Genomic DNA, 26,375 nt, shown 5'->3' on the forward strand with positions numbered 1-26,375 from the left:
TTGTCTGCTAAGTGCAAGGCACAGCATAAAACACTGACTACTGCTTTCTATTGTGAAACACAGCTTCAATCCTTCTGAAGGCAGCATGAGACACAGACACATCTGGGTCAAAAGCCAAAAAAACCCAAATCAAGCATCTCTGGCAACGTAGTTCTCTTGAGTACTGTGCTGCAATTTGAGTACTGGTTTTGTCCCGATAGATTGTTTCAAAATTTTTTTTAAACTTGCTGAGCCCCACTAGCTGTTAACTTACATTGTAGAAACTGGTGTCATGCAGAGAAAAATACAGCCGGGTATTTTATACCCTTCATACCAGGCTGTTTGAATTGCAATGGTTTCTCATGTATTAATAATTCCTTTGGGAGTGTCTTCCTTTGATCTGCCTTTTTTCTTTCACTATTATTCACTATATCTGTCAATCATTAGTTTGCTTGCTTTCAGGTAAATGACAAAACTAGAGATTTTTTTTAAAGGCACAGATAAGAATAATGTACCGATTCAACCATGACTCTAAAAAAACCTGTTTGTAGGCAGACCTTGATATCAATGTATAGTGCTGCTTGTTAGTGTGGAATGTGGAGTGTAATTTACGATACATCTCCCATAATTCTTTGAAACTTACAAACATGATGTTATACTATTTACTATTGCTTTATAAGCTACATTGTCAAACATAGTTTAAAAATACAGACACAGTAAAAAGGCATTTTTTTTCTCAGTAGTTGTTTCTTCTTGAAGTCTTTCCCAAGCGTTCAACAGAGTTTTCATATTGCCCTGAATCCCTAGTTTCAGAATTTGAATTTTTGTTTAACCTAATTCTAGGATACACAGTTGCCTACAAGAGCTTACTAACACAAGAGAAAATTAGACTGCAGGAGCAGAAGTGTCAGGGCGTGAAGTAATTTTATTTCTATTTTACAAATGCTTTATAAAGTCGCAGGAAAGAGGCTGAAACATCAGTTCTTTCATAATTATTTCACAGAACCAGGTTGGGAAAGATATCTGAGATAATTGAGTGCAACCTGTGATGGAACACCACCTGGTCAACCAGACCATGGCACTGAGTGCCACGTCCCGTCCTCCCTTAAACAGCTCGGCGGACAGTGACTCCACCAACTTTCTGGGCAGCCCATTTCAATGTTTAACAACTCTTTTTGTGAATAAATCCTTCCTGGTGTCCAACCTGAATCTCCCCTGGTACAGCTTAAGCCTGTTTTCTCATCCCATTGCTTCTTGCCTGGGAGCAGAGACCAAACTGCCCTAGCTCCAGCCGCCTTTCAGGTGGTTGTTCAGAGTGTTAAGGTCTCCCCTGAGCCTGCTTTTCTCCAGGCAAACACCCCCAGCTCTCTCAGCTGCTCCTCATCAGATTTGTGCCCCAGAGCCTTCCCCAGCTCCCTGCCCTTCTCTGGACAGACTCCAGCCCCTCAATGCCCTTCCTGATGTGAGGGGCCTAGACTTACAAACAAGTTTATCTGCTTGAGAGAGCTGAACGCTAGGAACTGTAACTCGTAGGACTGAAATACTTAGAAGTCCTACGTAGCACCATTAAAGCCGCAAGAACCACTTGCGAGAAATCCACCTTTTGCCTTTTCCCCCACTTTTTGCCCCTATTCGGTAAGGGCACGATCCATATCCCGAGGTCTCGGCTGCACCGGGCGTTCCCCGCTCCGGGCCGGCGCCGCACGAGTTAAAGGCGGAGCGGGTTGGCCCCCGCCGGGCGCCGTCGCCGTGGCGGCACGGGGAGGGCGGGACGGCCCGGGCCGGCATGGCCGCCACCGGCGGGGACAGCGGCGGGGCGTCCCGGGAGCGCGGCATGGCCGGCGCCGGCGAGCAGGCGGAGGACGGGGAGGAGAACATCCTGTACGACTTGCTGGTCAACACCGAGTGGCCTCCGGAGACGGAGGTGCAGGTGCGCGTGGCCGCGGCACGGCCGCGGGCGGGGGAGGGGACCGGCCCGGCCACGTTGGCGCGGGCGGGGAGGCGGCGGCGCCCCGGGGGCTGCGGGGATGCGCCGGTGCCTGCGGGGCGGCTCAGCGGAAGGGCCGCGCTGCTCCTGGCGGGCACACGGCGTGTTGGTGCGACCATTGTCCCCTTGTGCCTTTGTGTCACTTAATTCCCACCGTGGCTTGTGCCACCTGGGATGCCTTGAAGTGTTTCTTGCTTATTGAACAGTGTATATCGCGTTTTACTGTTGAGCTGGCACAAGCTCAAACCCAGCATTCAACTGTGGTGACTGATGTCCAGGTGTCATCTCTAAAAACTGCTGTGCAAAGAGATGTGGAGTCTGTGCTGGTGAATATAGGACCTTCGTTGAGTTTACCTTGTATGAGGAAAATTATATCCTCTCTCTGGACTCCTGTATCAGTACAGTTCTGTCTCTATTTGCAGGAGTGGGGTAAAGGGAAAAATATTTCACTTTTATGTACGCAACGAGCACAGATATCCATTTCTGATTTTTTAAGCTAACACTTAAGAAATCACAAAACACTGTTCTTGTACTGCAGGTTTTTAGTTATTTCTAGCTCTTCTTCCCAGGTCACTAGAAGGGCTGAGAAGCTCTTTCATCTTACCTTTTTCATGTTTTCCGCTGCAATGTGCTGAGCTTGCTGCTTCTATGTCTGCTCTTGTCTGACTTGGATATAAAGGATGCAAACAATGTGTTTTTATTTCTTTCTTGTAGTGGCTTTTAAGTCCACTGGAGTTTTTAATACATTTCCCCCTGAAAATTGGTGATAGAAACATTTTAACAAAGTTTTGTGCTTAATGAGAACAACTGAACAGAAAAGATGTAAAAGCATCACAAGTGGAAGAATGCACCTGTTAAAAATTACTAGAGCCATGCTCAAAAAAATAGGTTTTCATTTATCAGAAAGATTTTTTTGTTGTTGTTGCTTTTGATTTGTAAATCCTCAGTTGCAGCAACAGGTATGGGTGTTTGGAAAACATGACTGCACTATTACCATTCATTAGCTTAATAGGTTATTTGTGCAGATAATTGATAGTTGCACCTATTTTAATTCGACTGTGTTGAGAAATGGTAAGTAGTCTTTGTTTTTAGTAGCATATGGAAACAATTTTCCTGTTGCAAACCATGAGGAGGACGTAGGTATGATGACACAAGGCTGTGGTTCTACAGCCCTGTTAAGGGAGCACATTTCTGACAAGTGCCTTTTCTGCCGCCATTAGTGTTCTTGAGGTTGTACGGTAAGTTGATTAAAGAAGTGATTGGTCTGAGACACAACCGTGTTGTTTCATCTCCTTTTGCGAAGTGGTCCCTTTAATACCCTGTAGGTACCAAGGGGGCTGTGAATGGTATGTCAGTGAGGTGACGCCTCCCTTCAGTGGCAGCATGTGGGGATGCAGTTTAAAGTGACTGTGTAACCACAGTCCCAGGGTCCTCATCTGCCCTGGCAGTCAGAATTTCTAAGCATTGTTGAGTTCTGCTTGTCAGCTCAAGCAGATGGTGCTGGTTATTTTAAACTTGGTATTTCTTGCCTGTTTATTTTAAAGATAATACTTGTTTTCAATAGCAGAAGTTGGAAGGTTTGAAAATACTATGCTGTATAGTTTGCTTGGATTTACATTCTTCTTGGAAATTGTCAGTACTCAAGGACACTTCTGATAGTCTTTTTACCATTTTAGTGGGAAATTGATTTTATGCTGACAACATAGGCAAACAGATTATTTTGTCAGTATGAGTCAGTTTTTGCCTTAAGGTGTCTTAACAGTGATATTACTTAGTTGATTGTCCTAAGCCACTAAGTGTCCTTAGGTGGCTTTCCCTTTGGAACATCTGTCTCTTTTAATCCTGTTTTTTCACATTGTTTGGAAAAAAAATCACACCCTACTTTCTTGTAGAACTGAATCTTTTGGAATAAATGAGGTAAGGAATGGTAGAAAGGGAAAGAAAGTTGAATGCTCTACTGGGAAATTAAATTAGTTGTCTTCCAATGCAGTAATTTAGGCAACAAAGCCAGACCTTAAAGTTTTACAGGTATTTATTGACTTTATTTTTTCTTTTATTTCATTTAGGATGATTAATTTTTAATTGCAGAGTACTAGAACTTACAGCTCTAATTATTGGAAGATGAGTCTTGTGATGAACATGTGAAATCATGTTACATTCAAGACATTGTTGAAACTGGCATGGATCTCTTAGACTGAATGCTCAAATTTGCTTTAATTTTAATTCTTGTCAGTATTGTCATTCACCTGTACTGAGTGTTCGAGTAAGAGCTTTTTTGAGGGAAGAAGAGGAGGGGCAGGGAGGGTTATAGCAGTTATTTGTGAAGGAAACACACAAGGAATTGACTTCAGCAGAGAGGAGAGTGGTGTGGAAATTAAGCAGTCCATGTTCAGGATGTTGATGCCATTGTATATAATGCACTGTTTGAGAACACTGATATATATATATATAATGAGAATAAAAGGAATTACTGAATAGTAGATCCATGAAAATAGTGAATGAGGCAGCGGCTGTGGGCAAGGTTGCAAGAGAAGACTTGTGAAATGATTTATGGAAATAAAGGCTGATTGCACTCTCTTCTTCAATTTATTTTCCAAAATGTTTCACCTGGTCTTGTGGTTTGTTTTTTTTTTTTTTTCTTTTTTTTTTTTTTTCATTACAGTCTGATGTTTTGAGATTTCCCCAACACTCACCAACTGCTGTCCCCCCAGTAAACTTGCAGAGTATGGAAGAAAATCCAAAACTAAGTGGGTGTCTTGTCAGCAAGAAAGTTACTTAGATTTTATTTCTGGAATGCTGTAGAGAAGAAGTTGAAATTGTTTTCCCAAGAAGGAATTAATTGAAAAAGAACTACAGCATATCTGGTAACCACTGCTATAGCTGAAATGATAAGAATATACTATAAAAAGTAAAGTTCAGGTCTTCAGGATATAATAGTAAATCAGTTTTGCAGAGTTTTGAAGATGTGTGGAATAGCAGTCTGTAGTTTAGGCTCAGGAGCAGACACTTTAAATATTAAAAAAAATTCTAAAGAGATATAAGCAGTTTTAGGAAATGTTTTTTACTGGGAACTTCCTCATAAACCAAAAACTTTTTAACAAGCTCTGCTTTTAATGTCCCTAGGAAATTGCAGGTCTCCCTGAAGTACTAGGGTAGCTGTAAGAAATAATTTATGCTCTCGCTTATTTTACTGCAATGCCTTGTTATTTCCTGGCTGATCAACCTGAATGTGGAATGTTATCTATTAGTACAGCTGTGTTTGCTTCTTACATGCTGTGAGATGACAGCCTGGTTATTTGAAAGACTGTTTATGGATTGGCAACTTTGCCTGGAAAACTAATCTTTACTTTAATAATTTAAATTTGGGAGCACAAATATTATTTTTTAAGCATTGACATACTGCAGAATGTTGATAAATTTGTATGTCTTTCAGTGTTTACTGCTTTGTAACTTGGTGAGGTCTGAATATTTCAGTTAATGAGAAATTTGGTCTATGTATTTTATCTTGAATGGAAGAGAAAATTCAGTCATTGCCTACTCTAATGCTCAGTTTGTGGTGCTCTAATATTCTCATTAGAAAGGTATAAGCACGATTGCTTATTTTTAGGATTTGTTTTGTGGATCCTTCCTTATTGGTTATCCTTGTTCTCAGTTTTGTATCTTTTTTCCTGCTTCTTACTGGCAAATGATTTTATCTCCTCTTACAGATAAGAATATATACCCTGTGTTGTTTTGTATTCCTTTTTTCTGTGTTTGAAGAGTGCTTTCATTTGTGTAGTGACTGAAATTGCTCCCTTTGCCTAAAGTAGAGCAGGGCAGGTGGAAAGGCTGTGTGAGGTGCTATGGAGTATAGGTGGTTATCTGAGTGGCCATATTGCATAGTACAAATTGATGTAAAAAGGGCCTTTTTTTCAGAAATAGTTTGTTTTTCTTGATGTTTCTGAAACTTTCATGAGCAATCTTTAGGTAGCTTAGCACTTAGATATTAGCATAATATGTTGCACTCTAAGTACTTTGACTGCTAGGCATTACAGATCATTGTGGCATTTATTTGGCATAAAAAGAGTGCTTTATAATAGCTTACAGGAGAACATAATCAGAAGGCAATGTCTTTTGTTACTACCCAAAGATTGAGTCAAAGCTGAATCAAAAGACAATCTGTGGCACATTTTGTTTATTGCATCTTGGCATTTAAATGATTTGGCATTATTACCTGTTTCAGCTTATGCAGTTAAAGTAGACATTATATGAAGTGGTGAGTAATAGAAAATACATAAGGAACTTGAAGGCTAGGAGCCAACTTAAACTTAATCAGTGAATGTATGTATGAGTATTGTATTTAAGTTAAAATGTGTGACATGCTGTCTGATGATTATTATTGTAATTTCAGCCAAGAGGCAACCGAACACATGGTGCATCATTTATCATCTCTAGAGCAATTGCAGGTAAATATTACATGTTCCTGCCTTCATGCCTTCTAAGACTGTGTGGATTGCTTGTAAGTTTTAAAATTTCTGCTCTTTAGAGTGCCTAATGATGGAAGTAGTAATGGAAGTAGAATACAGCGTGTGTTTTCAGGACGATGTTTTCTGATTTTGAACATGGCTGTGTTATTTTTATTCAATTTTGTGAGCATTATTGTCTCCATTAGCTTGTTGGGACAAACTAATAAACCATACATCTTAGAAATTAACAAGATCTGTGTTTTGCAGAGCTTGTTAATTTCTTGTAGAGCTTGTTTTGCAGAGCTTTTTTTGTGTTTGTATTTGAGCAATTTTTTTTTCCAACTCTTAACGTGCTTTGCACTGGGTTGTCTGTTAGTTCTATGAGGAAGTTTTAGATTCTGATGATATTTCATTGCATAAACCAAGTGTTAAATGGCAGAGACTGAACTGTATTTTCATCCAGTGGGAATTTCTCTTAGAATTTAAAAAAGTGTGCAGTAGATTGGTTTTTTTTGTTTGTTTAGTTTGTTTTTTATTTGGCGTTTGCATTTATTCTAACATAAGAATTCGTTGTCCAAGTATAAAGGATTTTTCCGTCAATACCTTTTTCTTTAATGAGAATTTGAGATTCCCTGTGCAGTAACCTGGAGTGGGTTTTAAGACTACTAGAGATGTAATTTCTACCTCTTTCCATTATAGGTCCTGCATTATTTTTGCTTCGGTACATCTGGTACAGGTAGGTTTTACAAGAATGCTGCAAAAAATATTTGGTAATATTTTTATAGCTTTTTGATTTGATGGAAAGTAATTCCTTATGGGAGTAAAACTGAACACTTGTTTAGAATATTGTCCAAGGAATGCTTAGAATACCCACTTTTCATAAATTGAGTTGCAGCTGAAGTCTAAATGGAAGAAGAGTGGTATGTACTAGTTTGACTTTGTGCTTTTATCAGAAGCTGAAGTAATATTGCAGTTGGAACAGGTTTCTCCAAACACATATTTGTCCTTTCCACTCCCAGCTGAGATACTGCAAAGGAAGCTGTTGTGAGGTTTTTTCTTAAGCCTCATTGACAGATATGATGTCATGACAGGGTTTTCTTCCTTTGGAGTAATAATTTTGAATTTTCTTTCTTTGACAATTAAAACTCATACTAACAGCATGGTAACTGTTTGAGCAGCACTCATGCCATTTATAAATTTAAGTTTTGATTCAAAAAGTCATGAAATGGTCCCAGAAATTTATTGGGGTAAGTACAATGTTTCTGGAAAATCAGTCATTATATTGCTCAGCAGGTTTGAAGATAACAGTTTCCTGTTTTAAAGGATAATCTGTTATGTGGAAAGGGACATTAATGTGACTTCCTGTGAAACAGTACTGTACTTGAATTTGGCAGGGAATGCTGTTTTCCCTATTGCTAGTGTTCTGCTTTATTTTTGTGCACCTACTGCCCCCCACTCCTTTCCTCATGAGGGATTGATGTTTATGGGCAACATACGGTCATGTGAGTCTAGTTGTATGAACTCAGTTGTAAACAGAATTCACCTACTTTTCTTCCCTCCGTCCCGTAGTCATAGTTAAAATTTTAAGCTTTACTAATTTCAAGCTTTTATAATTTATTCTAGTTGCCATTTTCATGTATTTGATAAAAGAGTTTTGGAGGGATCTTGAGAGGCCTCTAGGTTAAAGTCCACTAAATGCAGGAGAACACTGAATTCCGACTGAATTCCTTGCGGCTCTGTCCAGCTAGGTCCTGGAAAGGTTAAAGGATGGAGACCCCAGAGAGTCTCTGGTCAGCCTGTTCAAGTGCCTGACTGTCTTCATGGTGAAAAAAAATTCTTCTGAATGTCATCTTGGACCCTCCCTGGTTTTGAAATTACAGAGACATTTAGGTTAGAAAGGACCTTTACAGTCATTGGGTCCAACTGTTACCCCAGCATTTCCAAGTCCTCCAAAGGGTTGGTCATAGTTTCTTATGTTCCAGCCATGCACCTCTGTTGCTCCCATCTTCCTGGTATCAGTGAGAATGCTGCCGTTTTGCCACCCTGAAGCTTTCTCTTCTTCAGGCTAAACAAAATTCCAGCAGCGTCTGATTTATTGTAGGGCAAGTACTCCAGTCCCCTGATCATCTTGGTGCCCCTCCTGTTTGCTGGTATTCTTCTTTCAGTGGGTGTAGCAAAATGGGCTGGTGGCAGATTGTAAATAATGATAAATGAATGATCAGTTTCCTTAATATGCAGTTTTGTTCTGTTAGTAAAAACAAGGCTGTTGTTAGCCTTTGTCGTTGGCAGGGTGCAGTGTTGATTCGTGTTCAGTTGCAAACCCTCTCAGGTAACTGATGGGTGCCTTGAAGCTGACTTATGTGGTGTGTGTATCTCAGGTGCTGCATTGGTTCTCTGTGTGTTCTGACTGATCCTGATGGTTTTGGTATTTCAGCCCTGCAAAGTTTTCTCTGCCCACTGGACTGGTTCGCCTGGTTAGTAAGCAGATCAACTGGCACCTCGTACTTGCAAGGTAACCAGCTCCCATGCTTTGCCATTTCTGCCAGGAGTGAATGTATTAATGCTTCCTCTGCTCCCCCACCATCCCCACTCAGCCATATACTGAGTTGGTATTGTGCTAAAGATATGCTTTTCTTTCTGTTTAAGGGAAATACTGGAGGCTCTCACAGGTGGCCTCCGTGTGCTGCCTAGGGGCTTCTACCTGCTTCCCTTCAGTTAGTGCCCCTCTCACTCAGGGCTGAATGTCTGTCTGGCTTTTGGGGCAAAGTGACTTGCAGTGCAGTCATTTTCAAATTCAAGTCCTGAATTTGGTTGATTAAAGACTTAAAACTTGGCAGGATATATAATTTTAAAATAAGCAATTTATGTTTGTGGAAAGTGAATGCATACCTTCAAGACTTGTCTGCTGTTGCGTACACAGAGAAGTGAGAGTTCCAAGGCTAGAACCAACTGTTCTGCAGGAATTTTAGCAGCATCAGTGAGATCACTGGCTTTTAAAAGTAAGCATAGAAAAATGGTTCAGTGACATGGTTACATGAAGGTAGTAGGGAAGGTTTTAGTTTATGTTGTATGCAAAGACACCTAACTTAGTGAATTATGATAGTTGTTTATACCAGATAAAGCAACACATAGTTGTGTACATTGCTGTTGTAAAATTATCTATAAGCAACATGTGTCTATGATCTCTCATGCAGTGGGATTTTAGACCTTGTGCTGTTTTCTTAGTGCTGCTGGAAAGGAGTGGCAGATAGATTTCTCTGAAATGAAAGCAATATCATAGCGTGGATATTTGATTTTTAATAAAAATCTGATAATTCCTATTTTAATATTTTTTAATTTTTAAATGAGGCAATTTATATCTTACCATAGAGAAAAGTACCTAGGACTCTGATGCACATTCTGTAAGGAGTGGACTTTAAATGAACTTTCACATCTGTTTTTTCTTTCAGCAATGGTAAATTGTTGGCAGTTGTTCAAGACCAATGTGTAGAAATCAGGTAACTTAGTATTATCTGTTACTTCAGCTCTGGAGTTCTGACAAAGTGTTTCTGGTCATTTGCTAGCAATACTTCTACAGATTTCTTTTTTTTGTTTTGCAATGTTATATATTGTGAAATTTATCCATGGAATGATTGTAGAACCAGGAGCCTAAAAAAACCAAAATCCAAACCCAACATAAAATGTCCTTGACTCCTTCAATTATAACAGATGTGTTGATATAAGTATATATTTATATCTCTCTCTGTTTTCAATATGTGAAAGAAAAACAATCAAGATCCTCAAAAGCACTCAGCACAAATGATGGTCTTTCTAACCTTTGCCTTTCTGCCCCCTCTAGAAATTCTCCCTTAATAAATGGGAGCTAGTACCTAGTGTTCTTCTCTTGGAGTAGCTGGCATGTATAATACTTCACCTTATTTTACAAGTGGTGTGGATTGCTGTAAAGACTGATGCTTTCCCTTTTCTTGTGCTCTCTTAAGAACAAGCTCTCCTTTGCCAGTTCAAGAGCACATTTAGCTGTAGAACAGATCTTGATTGAGTGTGTTTACTTGCTTCACAAAAATCCATTTGCTAGAAGGTCAGACCTTCCATTTATATGTAAAAGAAGCAAGTGTATGAAAATTGTTCAATCAAAAGTGGTGTGAGCACCATAAACGTCAGCTTAAAGACTATAAAATAAATCTTGTGTTTCAGCTGTATTAATGTAACTATATTCTTGCATTGTTTCTAAAATTGTAACCTAGAGAATACTGACTAGGTTGTTTTTTTTTTTTTTCTAAAGTTATATGAAGCACTGAGATGGTGCTGTCCTATTTGGTACAGCATTACAAATAAATGAGAGATGTTGGTATTTATGCAGTTGGACAGTATCTAAAATACTGTTCTTAGTTACTGTAGCTGCCTGGAGGGTGAAAGTTACTATCTGCTTTTTTTAACAAGTAGTTAGAGGCATGCAGGCCTTTGAATTGTGCATTTGGAATATTTTTATAGTGTTCTGTTACAAAAAAACCCACTGTTCAATTTTCTGTATCTAAATTTATATGAGTGTTATTTCTGCAGGTCTGCGAAAGATGACTTTGTATCCATAGTTGGAAAATGTCAAGGTATGGCAACCTCTTCATTATTACTTAGTGTCATCATTGTTATTCATACATTGCTAAATGGTGGTGTTGGTTTACTTTACCTTCTTAAAATCATTGGAAAGAATCTCTTAATAATTTTTCTTTGTGACTAGCTCTGTTACCCTCTCTCTGCCACTTCTTTCTATACTGAAGATATGAAACCTGAATTTGCAATGAAATTATAGTTAGAACTAATGGCTCTGAGAGACATACATGGTTTTTCTTTCTTTCCCCTCCTCTGAGAAAAGCTTGTAATGCTGGTAAGCCCCCTGCATTTTTTGATGCAATTGGCTTTTTGTTCTGTTTAAGGAATTATATTTATTTTTTGCTTTTATTAATAATTTTATTCTTTTTTCATAGTGCCAAAGGATCCTAACCCTCAGTGGAGGAGAGTGGCATGGAGTCATGATTGTACATTACTTGCTTATGCTGAAAGCAGTGGAACAGTCAGGGTGTTTGACCTGATGGGTAGTGAGCTTTTGGTCATTTCACCGGTATGTGCTCTCTTGGGTTAAATACCAATATAGTAGAACTTTTTTTAAGGATCATGGATAATTTCCACTTTTTGACCTTTTTAAAATCATGGCTTAGTTTGTTATAAATGCTTACACTGAATACCACACAGAAATGGACTGTAAAAAGTTCTACTATAATACATCCACTATAGGATCAACAAAAATCATGTGTAACCTTTACAACAGCATAAAAGGGTACATCTGTCCTAAGTTGTGGTACATCTGTAGGTGCATCAGACAGTGGAAGTATGGAATCACCACAATTTGTGTTAATAGATAATAAATCTGGACTTTATATGCAGAGTCAAATTGTAAACCAATAAATATTTCTGCCAAAGTACTTTGCTTGGTACAATATTAGATAATTGCTGTTGACAGGCCCCACACAATATATTTTCTATTTTGCATGTTCTAAGGGTGTATTGAACTGGTTTGTGAAGGTGGCTCAAGTGTGTTTCCTCAATATATTGTCTTTGAAAACATTGTAACAATACGATTTCTTGATAATCAAGATAAAAGAAAATGTATTTAGTTTTAACTGAAACTTTATTTTTTAAATACAATATAGTTAATTTAACTTTCTAGTTCTTTCAGTAACAGAGACACTTTTTTAAAAATCCCCTTTCTCTCCCAATGTCTGCCCTCATTTTTGGGTAAAGACAGCAAGTTTTCCAGGCGATCTGAGTTACGCTATTGCTGGATTGATCTTTCTAGAATACAAAGCAAGTGCCCAGTGGTCAGCTGAGCTCCTTGTTGTTAATTACCGTGGAGAATTGAGAAGTTACCTTGTGAGGTAGGCATAAATTTTGACTTGCTTTGAGATGCCACAGTGAACTTCAGAGAAATTCTTTCTACTCTTTAAAGAAAATAAATCTGAAGTAATGCATATTTTTTTTTCCCGGCATACCTAGTGTTGGAACAAATCAAAGCTTTCAAGAAAGTCATAGTTTCAGCTTTGGCAGCCACTATGCCCATGGGATAACAACTGTCATTTATCATCCTGGTCACAGGTAAGTGTTCTGTTTGCTACTTGACATTGGTATGTAAATGATGAATAAAAAGTGGCAAAATAAGCATTGAAGTGTGTTCGATAGGGAGGGGGAGAAAAATCTATTCCTGCTAAAATTCGTATTTAGGGCATCAGTGATAACAAGTCATGTCTCCTTCTACTATGAAAGAGGAACCTTAGTTCATCTCACTTGACTTTCATTATTCCATTAGTAAAGTTATGTCCTTTTCTGTTTGAGTGCCTTGCATAAGCAACATGCACTTTTTAGAATGTCAGGAATAGGTTCAAAAGAGGTTTCTGAATGTGATGAAAGATGGGTAATGTTGAAGGGTAAATTTAGGGGTTTTTTTCTCTTATTTTTTTCTTTTGTTTGTTTTGGGATTTTTTTTAGGTTTTTTTTTTTGTTGCATTTTGTTTTGTTTTTCTGTCTGGAATTCATTGCTGGACTTACTGGCGAGCTCATTGTACCCAATGTAACTGAAATAAATCCTGGTTAGCCTATTATATATGCTAAAAATGGGTCTACTTTATTAGTATCAATTTGTTATGTACCAAGATAAACTCAGCAACTCTGTTTCTATTTCTCTTCAATTGAAGGAACCAAACTTTGTTCTGGATATTTTTCTTGTATTAGATCTTCTAGGATTGAATCTTTCAGTGCAATGTTACATGCAATGTTACATCACTGTAATTTTTTAAATGGAAATTAGGCCTGGCTATAAACTACCAGAAGAAACTCACTGTTGAAAAAACTTCTTCGCATTCTTCAGTATTAAATGAGCTGTCATATCTATCTTAGGAAAACAAATTATTATTAATGAGATGTAATGTTCTTCTAGTTTATTCTTTTGAGAGATTATTTTGTATATGGCTTTTCTTTCCACTTAATTAATATTTAGTGATTTCACATAATTATTACTCAGTATACTGAATTTACAGTTTTGAGGTAATAGTTATTGGTTATGGAGCTTTGGTAGCACTATATGACCAGGCAGCAGAACTAACCCCTCGTATCCTTTCATCAGATCAGGTTTAATGGTTGTAGTATTTCCTTCTATGTGCAGCCTGTTGAGTGGCTTAGTAAAGTTGAAAATTTGACACTTGAAAGAATGGATAATTGTATGGAATGGATGGAAAACAAAAGAACCAGAGTTTTTCCCCTGATGGATGCAAGTCTTTTCTGTTTTTAAATGTAGTCTGTGGTAGAAAGCTTGTAAATTTGCCATTGGAGAATTGTAAATTTGTGGGTAAAGTCTTGCTGAAACTTTCTTGTTATCCCAAAAAACCCTGGATGTGGTTGGACACAAGTACTTGAAAGTTGTGCATTAAAGAAAATTGTTGATATGCCTCAAAATTTTAATTTTCAATAATGTGTTTGATCACTTAACACATGTTCAACTTTGTCAGTTTGTGCTTTCTTGCATTTCATTTAATTTCAGGTGGTGAAATTATACTGATCTTTCTTCATTGCTTGTAAGGCTTGACTTACTGCATTACTGTATTACTGTGTATTTGCTCATGACCCATTATAGTTCAATAAAACAGCAGTTAAGAACTTAATTTACTTAATTTTTTCAGCTAGATGTATGATAATTGCAAAGAGACTATGTCAGTAGGGAATGTTTCTGAATCTGTAGGAAAACTTGAAAGTATACCTTTTGGAAAAATCCAGTGATGACTTTTACTGTTGTAGAAAAGTATTATGTACCTTAAGTTAGATATCTAGTGCTGGTGTTCTCTTGTGATCCTGCTTTCATCTAGGATGGAATTTACAGTGCATTTTATTTGACAAAACTTAAATGTCTGCTTCATTGTGAGCTCTTTGTAAACTCAAATCCAAGGTTCAACAGCTGCTAGTTTTGCTATCCTAATCTGGAACTGAATGTGTCATTTCTGGGTTATCTGCAATTGCTGCAGAATGTGTTTGATACTAAAGTATGAAGTTTGCAATGAAGGGCTTGCGATGAAGGAGTTAGAGGGTTTCAGATTTATTTAAAGTTTTTGTACCAAAATTGCTAAGTAAAGAAAGGCATATCAAGTTTTTTTGATTACCTCAACTGAGCTTGTTCTTGAGACTGGTGTTACACTGGTTATCTTCAACCCAACTTTGTACAAACCTATGGCGTGGAGTACAACTGAGGTACTGCAGGAGCAGCCAGTTTTTGCGGCTGGAGGAACCCTTTTAGATCATCTAATCCACTCCCCTTCACCTCAGGGTCAGCTAGAGGAGGTTGCTTGGAGCCATGTCGCTGCAAGTCCAAGACCTGCACATCTGTGTCCTCCCTTAGGAGCATGGTCTGTGTCAAGGCTTCTGAGGTGCTGGGGAGCTGCTCCAGAGGATGCTGGAGACTGAGCCTGGCAGCACATCACTGTGATTTTTTTTTAGATCGTACACAAAGATAGGTGCTGGCCATCTTTTTTCTGCAAAATGCTGCACTCTAGGCCTGGCATTTGCATAGGTCTTTTCCCAGGTTTTGCTGAAAGGGTTCCTGACCCCTGCTAATCAGGTGTCTATCTAGAACAAAAGCTCAAAGCACTCTTTGATTAGGAACAGCGGGCAGAACTTGATAAAAGCTTCTAAAGCATGCTAGCTAGCTCTTCCTGTCAGTGACAGGCATTGTGAAGTTTCTCAAAGGCTTTCCAGGAATTCTCTGATGGTCTCAGAAATATGTAGCTGTTTAAGGATCTAGGATTAAAGTCTGGAAACTGCTGCATGTTGGCTGGGCTATGTGTACAGCACATGTGCAAGGGAAAAAAAATTAGTCTTCCTCAAATTCATGTCTCCTGTTGCAGTTTTTAGTGAAAGTGACTTCTTTTTTACTGCTGTAGGTTATTCTTAACACCACAGAATAACCAAAACTCTTGAGAACTTAAAGCATTACTCTTGAGAGAGATCTTACCACTTTCTACAACTATGTGAAAGGTGGTTGTAGCCAGGTGGGGATCAACCTCCTCACCAAAGGAGCTGGGAAGGCGTAGAAGAAGATGGGTGAAGCTGTTCCAGGGTTTCAGATAGTTTCAGATTGGACATCAGGAGGAATTTTTTCACATTAAGGGTGATCAGACATTGGAATGGACTGCTCAGGGAAGTGGTGCAGTCACCATCCCTTGAGCTGGTCTAGTTGACATGGTAGTGTCTGATCATAGATGAGTCTTGATGGTCGCAGAGGTTCTTTTCCAGCCTGATGGTGCGATTTTGTCATTCATCCATGGTATAAAATTATCCTGCTGTAAGTTAGACGAGCAGGAGGCTTGGCATTATTAAATAAGCTTTACTGATGTCTTAAAAAGGATGAAATGTGGAAGGAATTTTTTTTTTTGCTTTATTCTTTCTTTGACTTTTGGAGGTGTAGTTTTGGCATCCAGGTGGCCAGAGCTGCGCTGTGTGAGCGGCAGCCACTACTGGGGGCAGAGCACTTCAGGAATGGTGCAGCCTTGGGAAAGGGATCATGCAGCATTCCCAGGGCAGAGTTTGGGCTCCTGCAGCTGTGCCTTTTATTGTGGATACTTTACCTTTTGATGGGCGATTCATTACAATCATGCTTCCAAACAGACTCCTTTTCTGAAAGTTTTCATCAAAGTAGTGATCAGTTAAATATAGAAGTGCTTGTTAATAAGGTGAAAGGGCTTCAAAGGCAAATACTGTGATACAGTTTAGTGTAATAATGACAAGTTTAGTGTAATAATTACAAGACTTACGTAAAAGTTTTTAAAATGCCACCTGTGGTATGCAACGCAAATATTACATGCACATGTATAATTGGTACAGTGGCTTTAGAAAACAAAATTGACAAGCCTTAATGTGTTCAGTTCTTCAGTGAAAGAGAAGTAGCTTTTGTACATCTGAGTAAATGAGAATCTGATGCTTAAATAGAATGAGTGGAACTTGTTATATGCTTAAGCAGTAATTTTTAATCCTTTTTGAGGGTAAGAAGGAAACTCAAACTTGTGGCCAGACTTATTGTATTCTAGATGTTGGGAATTATGCTACGAATAACAAATGTTACTTGAATGATATTGAAGTTTTTTAGATTTAAGGGTATTTGTTCACAAAGTTTATTGGGCTGTTAAGTGTCTTGGTATATTTAGCCTTTTGTTACCCCAAGCAAACTGCTATAGACTTAAGAAAATTAAAAAATATGTGGCAGTATATGAAATCATAGTGCATCTTTATATATATTACAGACTTCTCCTTGTAGGAGGCTGTGAAACAGATGAAGATGGAGTATCTAAAGCAGCTGGTTGTGGAATATCTGCTTGGAGAATTCTGTCAGGCTCTCCCCATTACAAACAGGTCACTAGTTATGAAGATGATGTTAGAACAGTAAGTTTGTCTCCTCATTTTACTGGATAAATATTGTCAATGGAAGCTCACTGAATATCTCTTTATGAAAGATGAATTTAATGGGATGTTTTGCCATTTTCTAAGCCATGATACATATGTCTAAACAGTTATCTTTTTCCCACAGCATCCATTTTTGCTTTTTCTGTAGTATGATTTGAACTTTAAGTTCTTAATTATCACTTGTGGTTTTAAAACCAAAAACAAGAGGAAAGGAGTCTGTAAATTTCCAAGCTACAATATTTTTTGCTCATAGTTATACATTAGGATATATTACCTGTCTTTGTTGGAGAAAAGTTAGTTTGTTCTTCTATTACTTCAGAACAAAAGGCAGCACGCCTGAAATAAATATTTCAGTTTAATTATAGCTCTTGATTTCTTTTGCTTCTTGTAGAAGTAAATGTTTGATTTGGTAACAGCTTGGTTATACTGAAATAAATTTACTATATTCCAGGATAAATTCCAATGTTTACTCTTATATAGGTACTGCTTAGTATTACAAGTGAGTTGTTAATTTAATTGCAAATGAGGAGTGCTTTTCTGTGACATGTATACCTACTGAAGTTGATAGAATTATACAAACTGGATTTTATTATGCTTGCATTATTTTAAAGTAGGCAGTCTTATGGAAGTTTAAAAATAGTAACATCACAGAATAAGCTGAGTTGAAAGAGACCCACAGAAATCATCGAGTCCAACTCCTGGCTCTGCACAGGATACCCAGAGTCACACTGTGTGCCCAAGAGTGTTGTCCAAACACCACTTGGGCTCTGTCAGGCTGGAGCTGTGGCCACTTCCCTGGGGAGCTGCTGCAGTGCCCAACCACTCTCTGGGTGAAGAACCTTTTCCTGATATGCAACCTAAACCTGCCCTGACACAACTCAGGCCATTCCCTCAGGTCCTGTCAGTGTCACCACAGAGCAGAGATCAGTGTCTGCTCCTCCTCTTCCCCTCACAAGAAGCTGTAACTGCAGTGAGCTCTGCCCTCAGCCTCCTCCAGGCTGAACAGACGAAGTGACCTCAGCCACTCCTCATAGGCTTCCCCTCAGGGCCCTTCACCATCCTCATGGCTTTCTTTGGGCACACTGATGGCTTCATCTCTGTCATATATTGTAGCCCTGCTGACTCATTCAACTCACTGTCAAGTAGGACCCTTTCTGCAGCACCACTCTCTAGCCTCTCATTCCCCAGTCTCTGCACACAGCCAGGGTTACCTCAGATACACAGTCTGGCACTTGGCCTTGTTAAACTTCATATGGTTGGTGATTGTCCATCTCTCTAATTTGTTAAGGTCTTTCTGCAGAACCTCTAAAGAATCTTGCAAAGTTTTTTAGTATTTTAAATATGACTTAATTTTTGGCGCATGAAACTGTAGGAGATTGTTTTTCATTGTATGATTTGTTTCTATTCTTACAGGCACAGAGAAGAGGATTATTAAGGATTATGAATTTAAGATTTTACAGCAGGCGAGGAACAGAACAGGTATTAAGATCTAGGTCTACCTCAGAAATGTATTTTACTAACATAATTGTCTGTTAATGACTACCTGAGAGACTGACTGCAAGTAGGTTTTAATTTATGCAACTTAGGAATTAACATTCAATTAAATTAATCAAAAAGCTTTAGCATTAAATGGAGTAGCTTGCCACTTACTTGGTTTTCTTAAAAATCCACTTAGTTCATTTGCTGAAGCTTGAGTCACTGGGTTTCAGGAACAGGTCTAGAGATGTAGAGTTCAATATTAAATGTAAACCCTTATTCAAAAAAGAAGGTATAAGAAGCCACCTAATTATTTGTTAATGAATGTGATAATCAGACCATGTTAGATGTGTTATATATTCTACAAGACGAAAGTAGATTGTAATGATGTTTCTCAAATATATGCCCAAAGAACAAGAACAAAACTCAGCCTTCTGCACTACATGTGTTTCACTAGAAAACAACAAAAAACCTCAGCCCACAATTTTCACACCATGTGGGAAAGAAAAAATGGGTGGATTCAAACTAATAATTTATGGCTTAAATAGGGCAGACACAAGGACTTTACTTTTACACTTTGAGATACTATGGAAACATTTTGCTTATTAGCTTCCAACGTTTATTATGGGTCAGACTTCTATTCCCAGGAGCCTAATGAAACTGCTGATCAGAATCAACTTATTCTTAACAAATTCTGGGTAAGACCTTATGTTCTCCTCTGCCATGAATGAGTGTTAATGTCGTGCTGAAGTGTAGGTGTGTGCTTTCTGTATTTCTAAAGTGTTGTACGTGGTGCACATTCATGGCTTTCTTCTACATGCCTTAGGAGCTTCCCATGCAGTACTGCTTTTCCTTATCTCTTGTCTACTTGTCATGTATAGCCTTGGTTTGATTCCTTTTTCTATCCCCCGTTCCCTTCTTGTAAGAGAAATTGTTTTCCCTTCTTTGGCTTTACAAGGAAAGAACTGTGAAGAATCTGTCTACCACCTTCACTCTGTGTCCTTCTGAGTGGAAAAATGGCTGATCTGAGTTAGAAATGACCTTAATAGATTCTTGGGATGTTTTAGGTGGCTGGTTGAAAGAAGAAGTTGCCTGCTATGTTGGAAAGGGAAAACAAATCTTTCTGAATCTTTCTCAAGGGTGGAACAGGGAGAGATTTTATTTCCTTCACTGAGAATGCTAAAGATAAAGCTGACTTAAGCTTTTTTAGCTGAAAAGCTTGTATTGCATGTAGCTGTACTAAACTTCAACTTCATTGCACTTGCCAATACTAAATTAATGAAGAAATATGGAAACTTATTTATCCTTGAATGTTTTGATCTAATTTCAGAGATTATGGCTTGAATATATAAGGTATAGTTTTTATTCCTAGTGTGAAATTAACATCCCGTTTAAAATATGATGGGCACAGCAGCTAGAGGACTTGTATAGTAGAACTGGCTACACTGGGATTTGATTCTTAGTGTTGTTAAATGACACTTTAGAAATGTGAAGTGCCAGCCTGCTGAGTTTCTCAACATCTTTTGCTGTTCCCTTAAGCTGATGAGCTGTTTACAGGGGCAGCATTGCCTGCTTTGGCAAAGGACTGATTAATTTTTATAGATAACAGGGCTTGGGTGATAAATTTGAGTGTGTTAATGACCACCCAATATCTAAATCTCACAGCCAGAGAATTATTACTGACTGCTGAGTAAACATTTACTTCCTTTCAAGATCTGTGATGTATACCACTGATCAGTTATCTGAACAGGTTATATATTTTACCTCTGTATTTCTGGGTCCTTTAACAGTCTTTTGTTCTTTGTCTGTTGTGCAGGCAAATTAGCTTGTAAAGAGAGAAGTTCCATTAGAAGGCATGTAAAGTTCCTGGGCAAATTACAGTTGAAAGTGCTGTACTGCAGCTGCCTAAGAATATAGTCAGAGAATATGAATTTTTTTCTAATATAACTAATTCTTAATGGGTTAAAAAAACCTCTTAATGCTCTTATTTTCAATTAAAAACACATTTTAGGCATCGATTTAAGGAGTGCTCTCAACAGCTGCAAACCACTGTACAACAATAAACATTTCTTGATTGTCATTGCTTCTCTGGCATACCTAGCACTTTAAAAAGACTAAGAAATAAAATAAAAATAATAGTAAAAAAACTCCGAAGTCCCAACAAACACACTGACCTGAAAAGAATATTTTTTATCTTCAAATAATACCTACCAGTAACATTCTGCCATTTAAACTTCTTAATTGATGGATGTCAGCTAACCTTTCTTTGCTTTTCTGAGGTATTTTCTGAGAGGAGTAGTGCTGGCCTAAAAAAATTGGTTAGCCGCATACTTGGAAAAATTTAACTGTGAATCTTTATTAAAAGATTTTTTAAAGTGAGCTAACAAAATAGAATTTCATGAACAATGTAATTTTTGGGAATCTGTATCCTGCTGTGTTTCAGGGAAGATGAGACACTTTAAGAAATGAATGCTCTTTCTGAAAACATAGGGGAGAGGGGTGAATAAATGTAAAATGTATTTTCAGAAATTGTCGTTCATTGCCAGCGTCAATAAATTTGACTTTAAAATTTAAGTGTGTATTTAGAGTGTCTTGTGGAAATAGCGTACAGATCCAGTTGTAAATGTGCTGGATTTTGTGAATCCTTAAGAAGGTATTTTGTTAGGAAGTGTATTTTTCCTCCTAAAGTGTCCAGAGCTGATGGAAAACTTAATCTAGGAGAATTTTTGTACCCTTAAAGAAGTTAATGTACGAATGCTGAATTAATTTATCCATATGGACTTAATCTGATATTCGCTATATTACTACTTGGTCTGTTGTCACTCAAAGTTCTTGGATTTTGATTCAGTGTCCTGAAATGAACAGTATGCTCCTCCAAGAGCTCTTATTGTCTGATTTCTTGTATCTCTTTTTTTGCTTTCCTTTAATTTAAGAATTGGATTTGTAATAATACCCACCTATAAGTTTGCTCCCAAGGAGGAAGAGTTGTACTAAGCTGTGGTTTGGTCATAGTCTTTCTTGAAGACTATTAAGGAGCAATCAGGACAAGAGAGTCAGAATAGTAGAAAACTGAGGCTGCTGGATGTTTTTTCTGTGCAGAGAATAACCTGTGATTTTCCCTTCAAGGAGCTCTGTATTGCTGTCAGGGTGTTCTCTTAGGAATGCTGCACTTCCAGGTTTTATTTGCCATATAACAGTGTGATAGAGAAGTTTACATTCCTAAAGATTTGTTCATGCTAAGATAGTGTTCTTCCTTTATGCAGGTTGTTTTTATTCTTCCATGTCGCAACTGATCTCTTACCTTTTTCTTTTAGAATAAGGGTTTTTTTGTTTGATTCTAATTTAAGGTATGTTAACTTTTCAGGGTGGAAGATTGTACAAATTTTTTGTTTCCCTAAAAGAGAAAAAAAAATGTATTTGGAGGAATTTTTGGGGGTATTCCTTGGTGTATATTTTTATTATGTTTGTTTATTTTCTTGGATGCCATGTTCGGCAGGATGGAGTTTTCAAGATGAATCTTTCTCCTGATGGAGCTCTTTTGGCAGCTATTCATTTCTCAGGAAAACTGACGATCTGGTCTATTCCATCTCTCAGACAACAAGGAGAATGGGACCAAACTGCTCAGGTAAGAAGAATGTACATGTTTAGAAACTTGAATTATTTATCTTACTCTACTCCTCTGGAATTGTGTTTTTGTAGGAGATGAGAGGAGTTCGGGTAACTGTCTGTTAGCTGTCAGCTCCGTGTTTCAAGAGCCCTATACTTACACTTATTATAATCTTTCTATGTTACTCCCATAAATTATGAACTTGAAAAATTAAGAAAAAGAAACAATCATTTTGCAATGAATTTTTCATGAGGCATTTTGGTACCAAGTAGGTAACACTGTTAGAATTAGACTACAACACCATTAGACTGAAATGCAGCTACAGAAGAGAAGTAGAGGCTAACATGGCAAAATTTGTTTCACTGGTTGAAACTAAAATCTGGATGTCTTAGTGTATTGTATTCCTCTCTCAAAATTTACCATACCTGGTTCCAGATGATGCTGTAGAATATTTTCTTAATCAATTTGCTCTTAAGTCTGATGTTTTCTGCAGGAATTATTTGCAAAACTAAGTAGAGGACTTACATTAGGAATTGGTCAGACACTGGCAAACTTTTAGTGACTTGTGTGAATTAAAACACTGGAAATTTAAAGCTAATTAGTTTTCAAAGAAAAAAAACCCAACTTTATTTTCATGAGGAAATGCATTCTGAAAAGTGAAAAATCTGAAATGATGCACACTAGTATGTGAAGTGTTCTGATTTTCCTCCCATTAATTTCTTGACTAATAGATAAAGAAAGGCTTTTCACTTGGAGTACTGTATGCTATGCTCTGAACCTATGAGATATAAACCAATATCTGTTCCAAGTAGGGTAAACAAATGGGATCGAAATGTAATTTCAAGCTTATTTAGAAAAGCATTTTTAAACAGCAACCAAAACAAACAAAATCTCAAAGAATTTCTGTTCTAGTGTTGAGATGAGTGCTGTGTCTATATATGCATATCTATTTATCTCTATTTTTAATATATACTTAAGACAAATTTTGCTCAAGGATACTTACAGTGAGTTGTATTTTTTCCTTGGTTTTAGTAATAATGAATATGTATTCTGAAGGAGCATTCAGGACTTCATAATTCATTGAGGGTGATATAAAGGAATATTTAATGCTTGACTATTCTCAAAATTTTTTTTATAGGTGAAACTGCTGTCCAAGTATAATGTGTATTTTCATAATATGTGTGAAATTAAATTAGACTGGCCTTATGTTTACTTTCAATTAGTAGACTCTCCTCTTTCTCCTGAAAAATCAAGTCTGAAAAACACCTTCTGCTTTATCCGCATAATGTGCTTTAGTTATTTCAGCTTCCTGTACTTCCCCTGCATTGCACTTGGGGGCAGGATTTCTGTCACTGCTAAATCATGTTTAAAATAACAGCACTGTAACCTAATTCTGAACCTTGTGGTTCCTCAGTTAATAATGCTGCTGCTTTTCTTGCACTAGTCTTCAAAGGGACTTTATAATTCTGAAAATAGCTGGAGAAAATACCTAGAGAACTGTGCTAGACTGTCACACAGGACCACTACACAGACTCTCTTGGAGATTATTTTATGTGCCTGCAGTCCTGTGTATAGACATGAAAAGCAAACGCTTGGCTTTTGGTTGCTGGAGAACCTTTATTTCAGAAATCTTTTGGGTATGATTACTGTTTAAAGCGGGTCAGGCCATGACTTATGTTTTTTGTTTTTTTTTTGTTTTTCCTTTTAAGTGTCTGTGGAAAAGTACAATGGTGCTGTAGCAGTTGTATATTTATGCTTGAGAAGAGTTTGAATTTGTAGAGAGCATTTTAATTGAAAAATGAGTGGGTCAACTACAGAGTAAATAAACGGATTCTGTGTTACTTGCATGTCATTTTTTTTTTTTTTCAGCCTGGCTATGATGAGCTTAACCCGGACTGGAGACTCTCTAGTGAAAAAAGGAAGAAAATAAAAGGTATGCAGTACAGTTAGATCATTATTTTATATCACTGTGGAGTTAAAAATAGTAATGGAAATACATGAGGACTGAAATAGCTGAATTAAATCTCAGTCAGGGTGCCAAAATTGCATGATTTGAATTTGTAGCATGGTAGATCTAAATGACTGTCATAATAGTTTTTTTTTCAGATTCTCTTTTAGTAATGCTTTTATAGCTATAAAAAAGTTGATATTTCAGTTAGCACAGGATTTCATTTTTTCTTCCTGTAAATGTCTAATAAATCTTGAAAGCTACTTTAAATTAAAGGTACCAGTTAAAATTCTAAAAACAATTCTAAAGCAATTTCCTCTAACTGGATTTACCTCATCACACTCTTATTATTTTTGAAAGCTCAGGCCAGTCTGAGCAGCCATTTAGTACCTGGTTATTGCATGGCTGTTCCAAGAATGCAGAGATCAACATCTATTCCATGATCCATTTGCTGCTGCTTATACACATCTATATTATTAAAGAATTCCTGCTTCTTTGTAATATTTTCTTTGGTGATTCTGTCTTCAGGTTAATTCATCTGACCTTCATAGGTAGGCACTGCTGGTTAAGCACTATTTAAAAAAGGAATAATCTGACCTGTTTGTTAGTGCTGTTTGGGAAAAGGTTGTTTTCATCAGAGAAGAGGGAAGTGACATGTCGGGGGGAGCAATATGATCCCACTTTCTGATGAGCCTTTTATCCCAATACCCAGTTGCCATAATCAAGACAGTGACTGGAAATGCCATAGCTTCCATCCTCAGTCGTAGAAACTTTCTCGTTTATTTGGTTTTATAATTTAACATTCCTAACAACATCCTCTTGAATATGTTGATATGTTTAGTTGTCCTCAAAAGCACTGTAGCCTTTTCTGATTTTCATTACTATTAGGTTTGTTGTCATGTTGAGGATGGCCTGATAGGTAATGAAGTAGATCTTTATCATAGATGAAAAATCTGTTAGTTTTCATGAAAGTAAATCAGTTTACTGTGATTTTTTTCCAAATAATTTATATATATTATGTTTGTAATTGTGACTTGGTTTTTGTTCTCAACAGCGTTATTTAGTACAAATATGGTTTAGTAAAAGATAACTGGTATAAAATACAGACTTAGTGAATCAAGGTTGCAAATATAACAATAAATATCTGTTAGATTAGACTGTATTTCTTCATAATCGCAGTCTCCTCTGTTCTTCCCTGAGGTTTAACATTATCTTTCTTTATATGGCGCATTCTTATTTTAGATAAAGAATCCTGTTACCCATTGATAGATGTAAATTGGTGGGCAGATAATTCTGTCATCCTTGCTCGCTGCTCTGGTGCATTGACGGTGTCATCAGTCAAGACATTAAGGAACCTGCTGGGAAAGACTTGTGAATGGTTTGAGAGTTCTCCCCAGGTAACTTCGGCTCATGATGGAGGATTTCTAAGTCTGGAGGTGAGGAATGTGCACAAACAGGTACCCTTTTGGATTGCAGTATAACAGTTTGCTTTTTTGTATGTGATCCTCAGGTAGGGGAGTTAAAATAGAAGATGTTACTGCTAATAGGAGAAGTGATCCTTCTTCCTTATCTGTAGATGGGCATTGCAGGGGGATTCTGAACTTGCTGCAATTTAACTGTTCTAAGAAAAACTTGATGAAACGTTAAATAACTTGTGGATAGTAGAAGCAAAATTCCTGGAATGTTGAGTCTCAATGAGAGGAAACTTGCAACAGAAAAGAATTTGTGTTGACAGTAACCTTGCATTGTATGTTAGTGTTCTGAAGAGCATTGCAACCATCCCTCTTCCACTTTGAAATGCATGACTCATAAAGAAAGAGTGAACACATTTCAGTTAGACATGAGGAACACAGTAAAGGCAGAGCCACATAAGAGATACATTTTTTTGTTTATTTTTAGTGGAATTCCAGAAGGGTGTAAAGGATAATCAGGTTAACCAGTAATTTTCTTTAAAACAGAGAAAATTACTCCTTTCTAAAGCTTATATTGAAATAGGTCTTAAACATCCTAATCAAAAGTTTAACATTAGAATCAGAAAATCTCAGTACAAAGCTTGTGTGTATGTTTCTGGAAAATTGTATTATTCTGGAAATAATATGTACAGCTTGTGACTGGCATACCACAGCCTAAGGATGTAATCTGAGGTTGCATTGAATAGAAAACCTTGATTTGAACAGCTGAGAGTTGAAAACACTCCTGTATGCTGCAGGAAAGCTATAGAAAGTGTGGAAAGTGTCTCCACTGGTGGTGATGCAGGAGGTGTAGGGTAAAAGCAGGTTACTAAGAAGCCTTCACTTTGGTAAGTGAGGGATGAAACCTCACATCCAGGAGACAGATGCAGTTTGTGGAACAGGTTAAGCAACCTGAGAAACAAAGGGTTTAAAGGAGAGAGGGAGGAAGGATGTTGATTCTGAAATTTGAAGTGGAAGATGTACTCAGTTC

At 37.5% G+C, this 26,375-nt stretch overlaps 1 protein-coding gene across 2 annotated transcripts in view; it reads left to right on the forward strand.

The window, feature by feature from the left end:
* The first annotated feature begins 1,702 nt into the window (after nucleotides 1–1,702).
* NBAS (NBAS subunit of NRZ tethering complex) overlaps nucleotides 1,703–26,375 on the forward strand; it is a 163,478-nt gene continuing 138,805 nt past the window's right edge. The window contains exons 1-14 of one of the 2 annotated variants that reach the window (XM_074538088.1): nucleotides 1,703–1,909; nucleotides 6,357–6,411; nucleotides 7,111–7,147; nucleotides 8,846–8,923; nucleotides 9,861–9,908; nucleotides 10,972–11,015; nucleotides 11,394–11,527; nucleotides 12,208–12,341; nucleotides 12,460–12,558; nucleotides 16,743–16,881; nucleotides 18,316–18,381; nucleotides 21,875–22,003; nucleotides 23,855–23,918; nucleotides 25,176–25,369. In XM_074538088.1, coding sequence (XP_074394189.1) covers nucleotides 1,766–1,909; nucleotides 6,357–6,411; nucleotides 7,111–7,147; nucleotides 8,846–8,923; nucleotides 9,861–9,908; nucleotides 10,972–11,015; nucleotides 11,394–11,527; nucleotides 12,208–12,341; nucleotides 12,460–12,558; nucleotides 16,743–16,881; nucleotides 18,316–18,381; nucleotides 21,875–22,003; nucleotides 23,855–23,918; nucleotides 25,176–25,369 — 1,365 coding nt within the window. In that variant the 5' untranslated portion in view covers nucleotides 1,703–1,765. The remainder of the gene's footprint in view (nucleotides 1,910–6,356; nucleotides 6,412–7,110; nucleotides 7,148–8,845; nucleotides 8,924–9,860; nucleotides 9,909–10,971; nucleotides 11,016–11,393; nucleotides 11,528–12,207; nucleotides 12,342–12,459; nucleotides 12,559–16,742; nucleotides 16,882–18,315; nucleotides 18,382–21,874; nucleotides 22,004–23,854; nucleotides 23,919–25,175; nucleotides 25,370–26,375) is intronic. The other variant, XM_005489750.4, reaches the window with a different exon arrangement.

The sequence above is a fragment of the Zonotrichia albicollis genome, chromosome 3 (genome assembly GCF_047830755.1).
Source record: "Zonotrichia albicollis isolate bZonAlb1 chromosome 3, bZonAlb1.hap1, whole genome shotgun sequence".
In the NCBI taxonomy this organism is placed as follows: domain Eukaryota; kingdom Metazoa; phylum Chordata; class Aves; order Passeriformes; family Passerellidae; genus Zonotrichia; species Zonotrichia albicollis.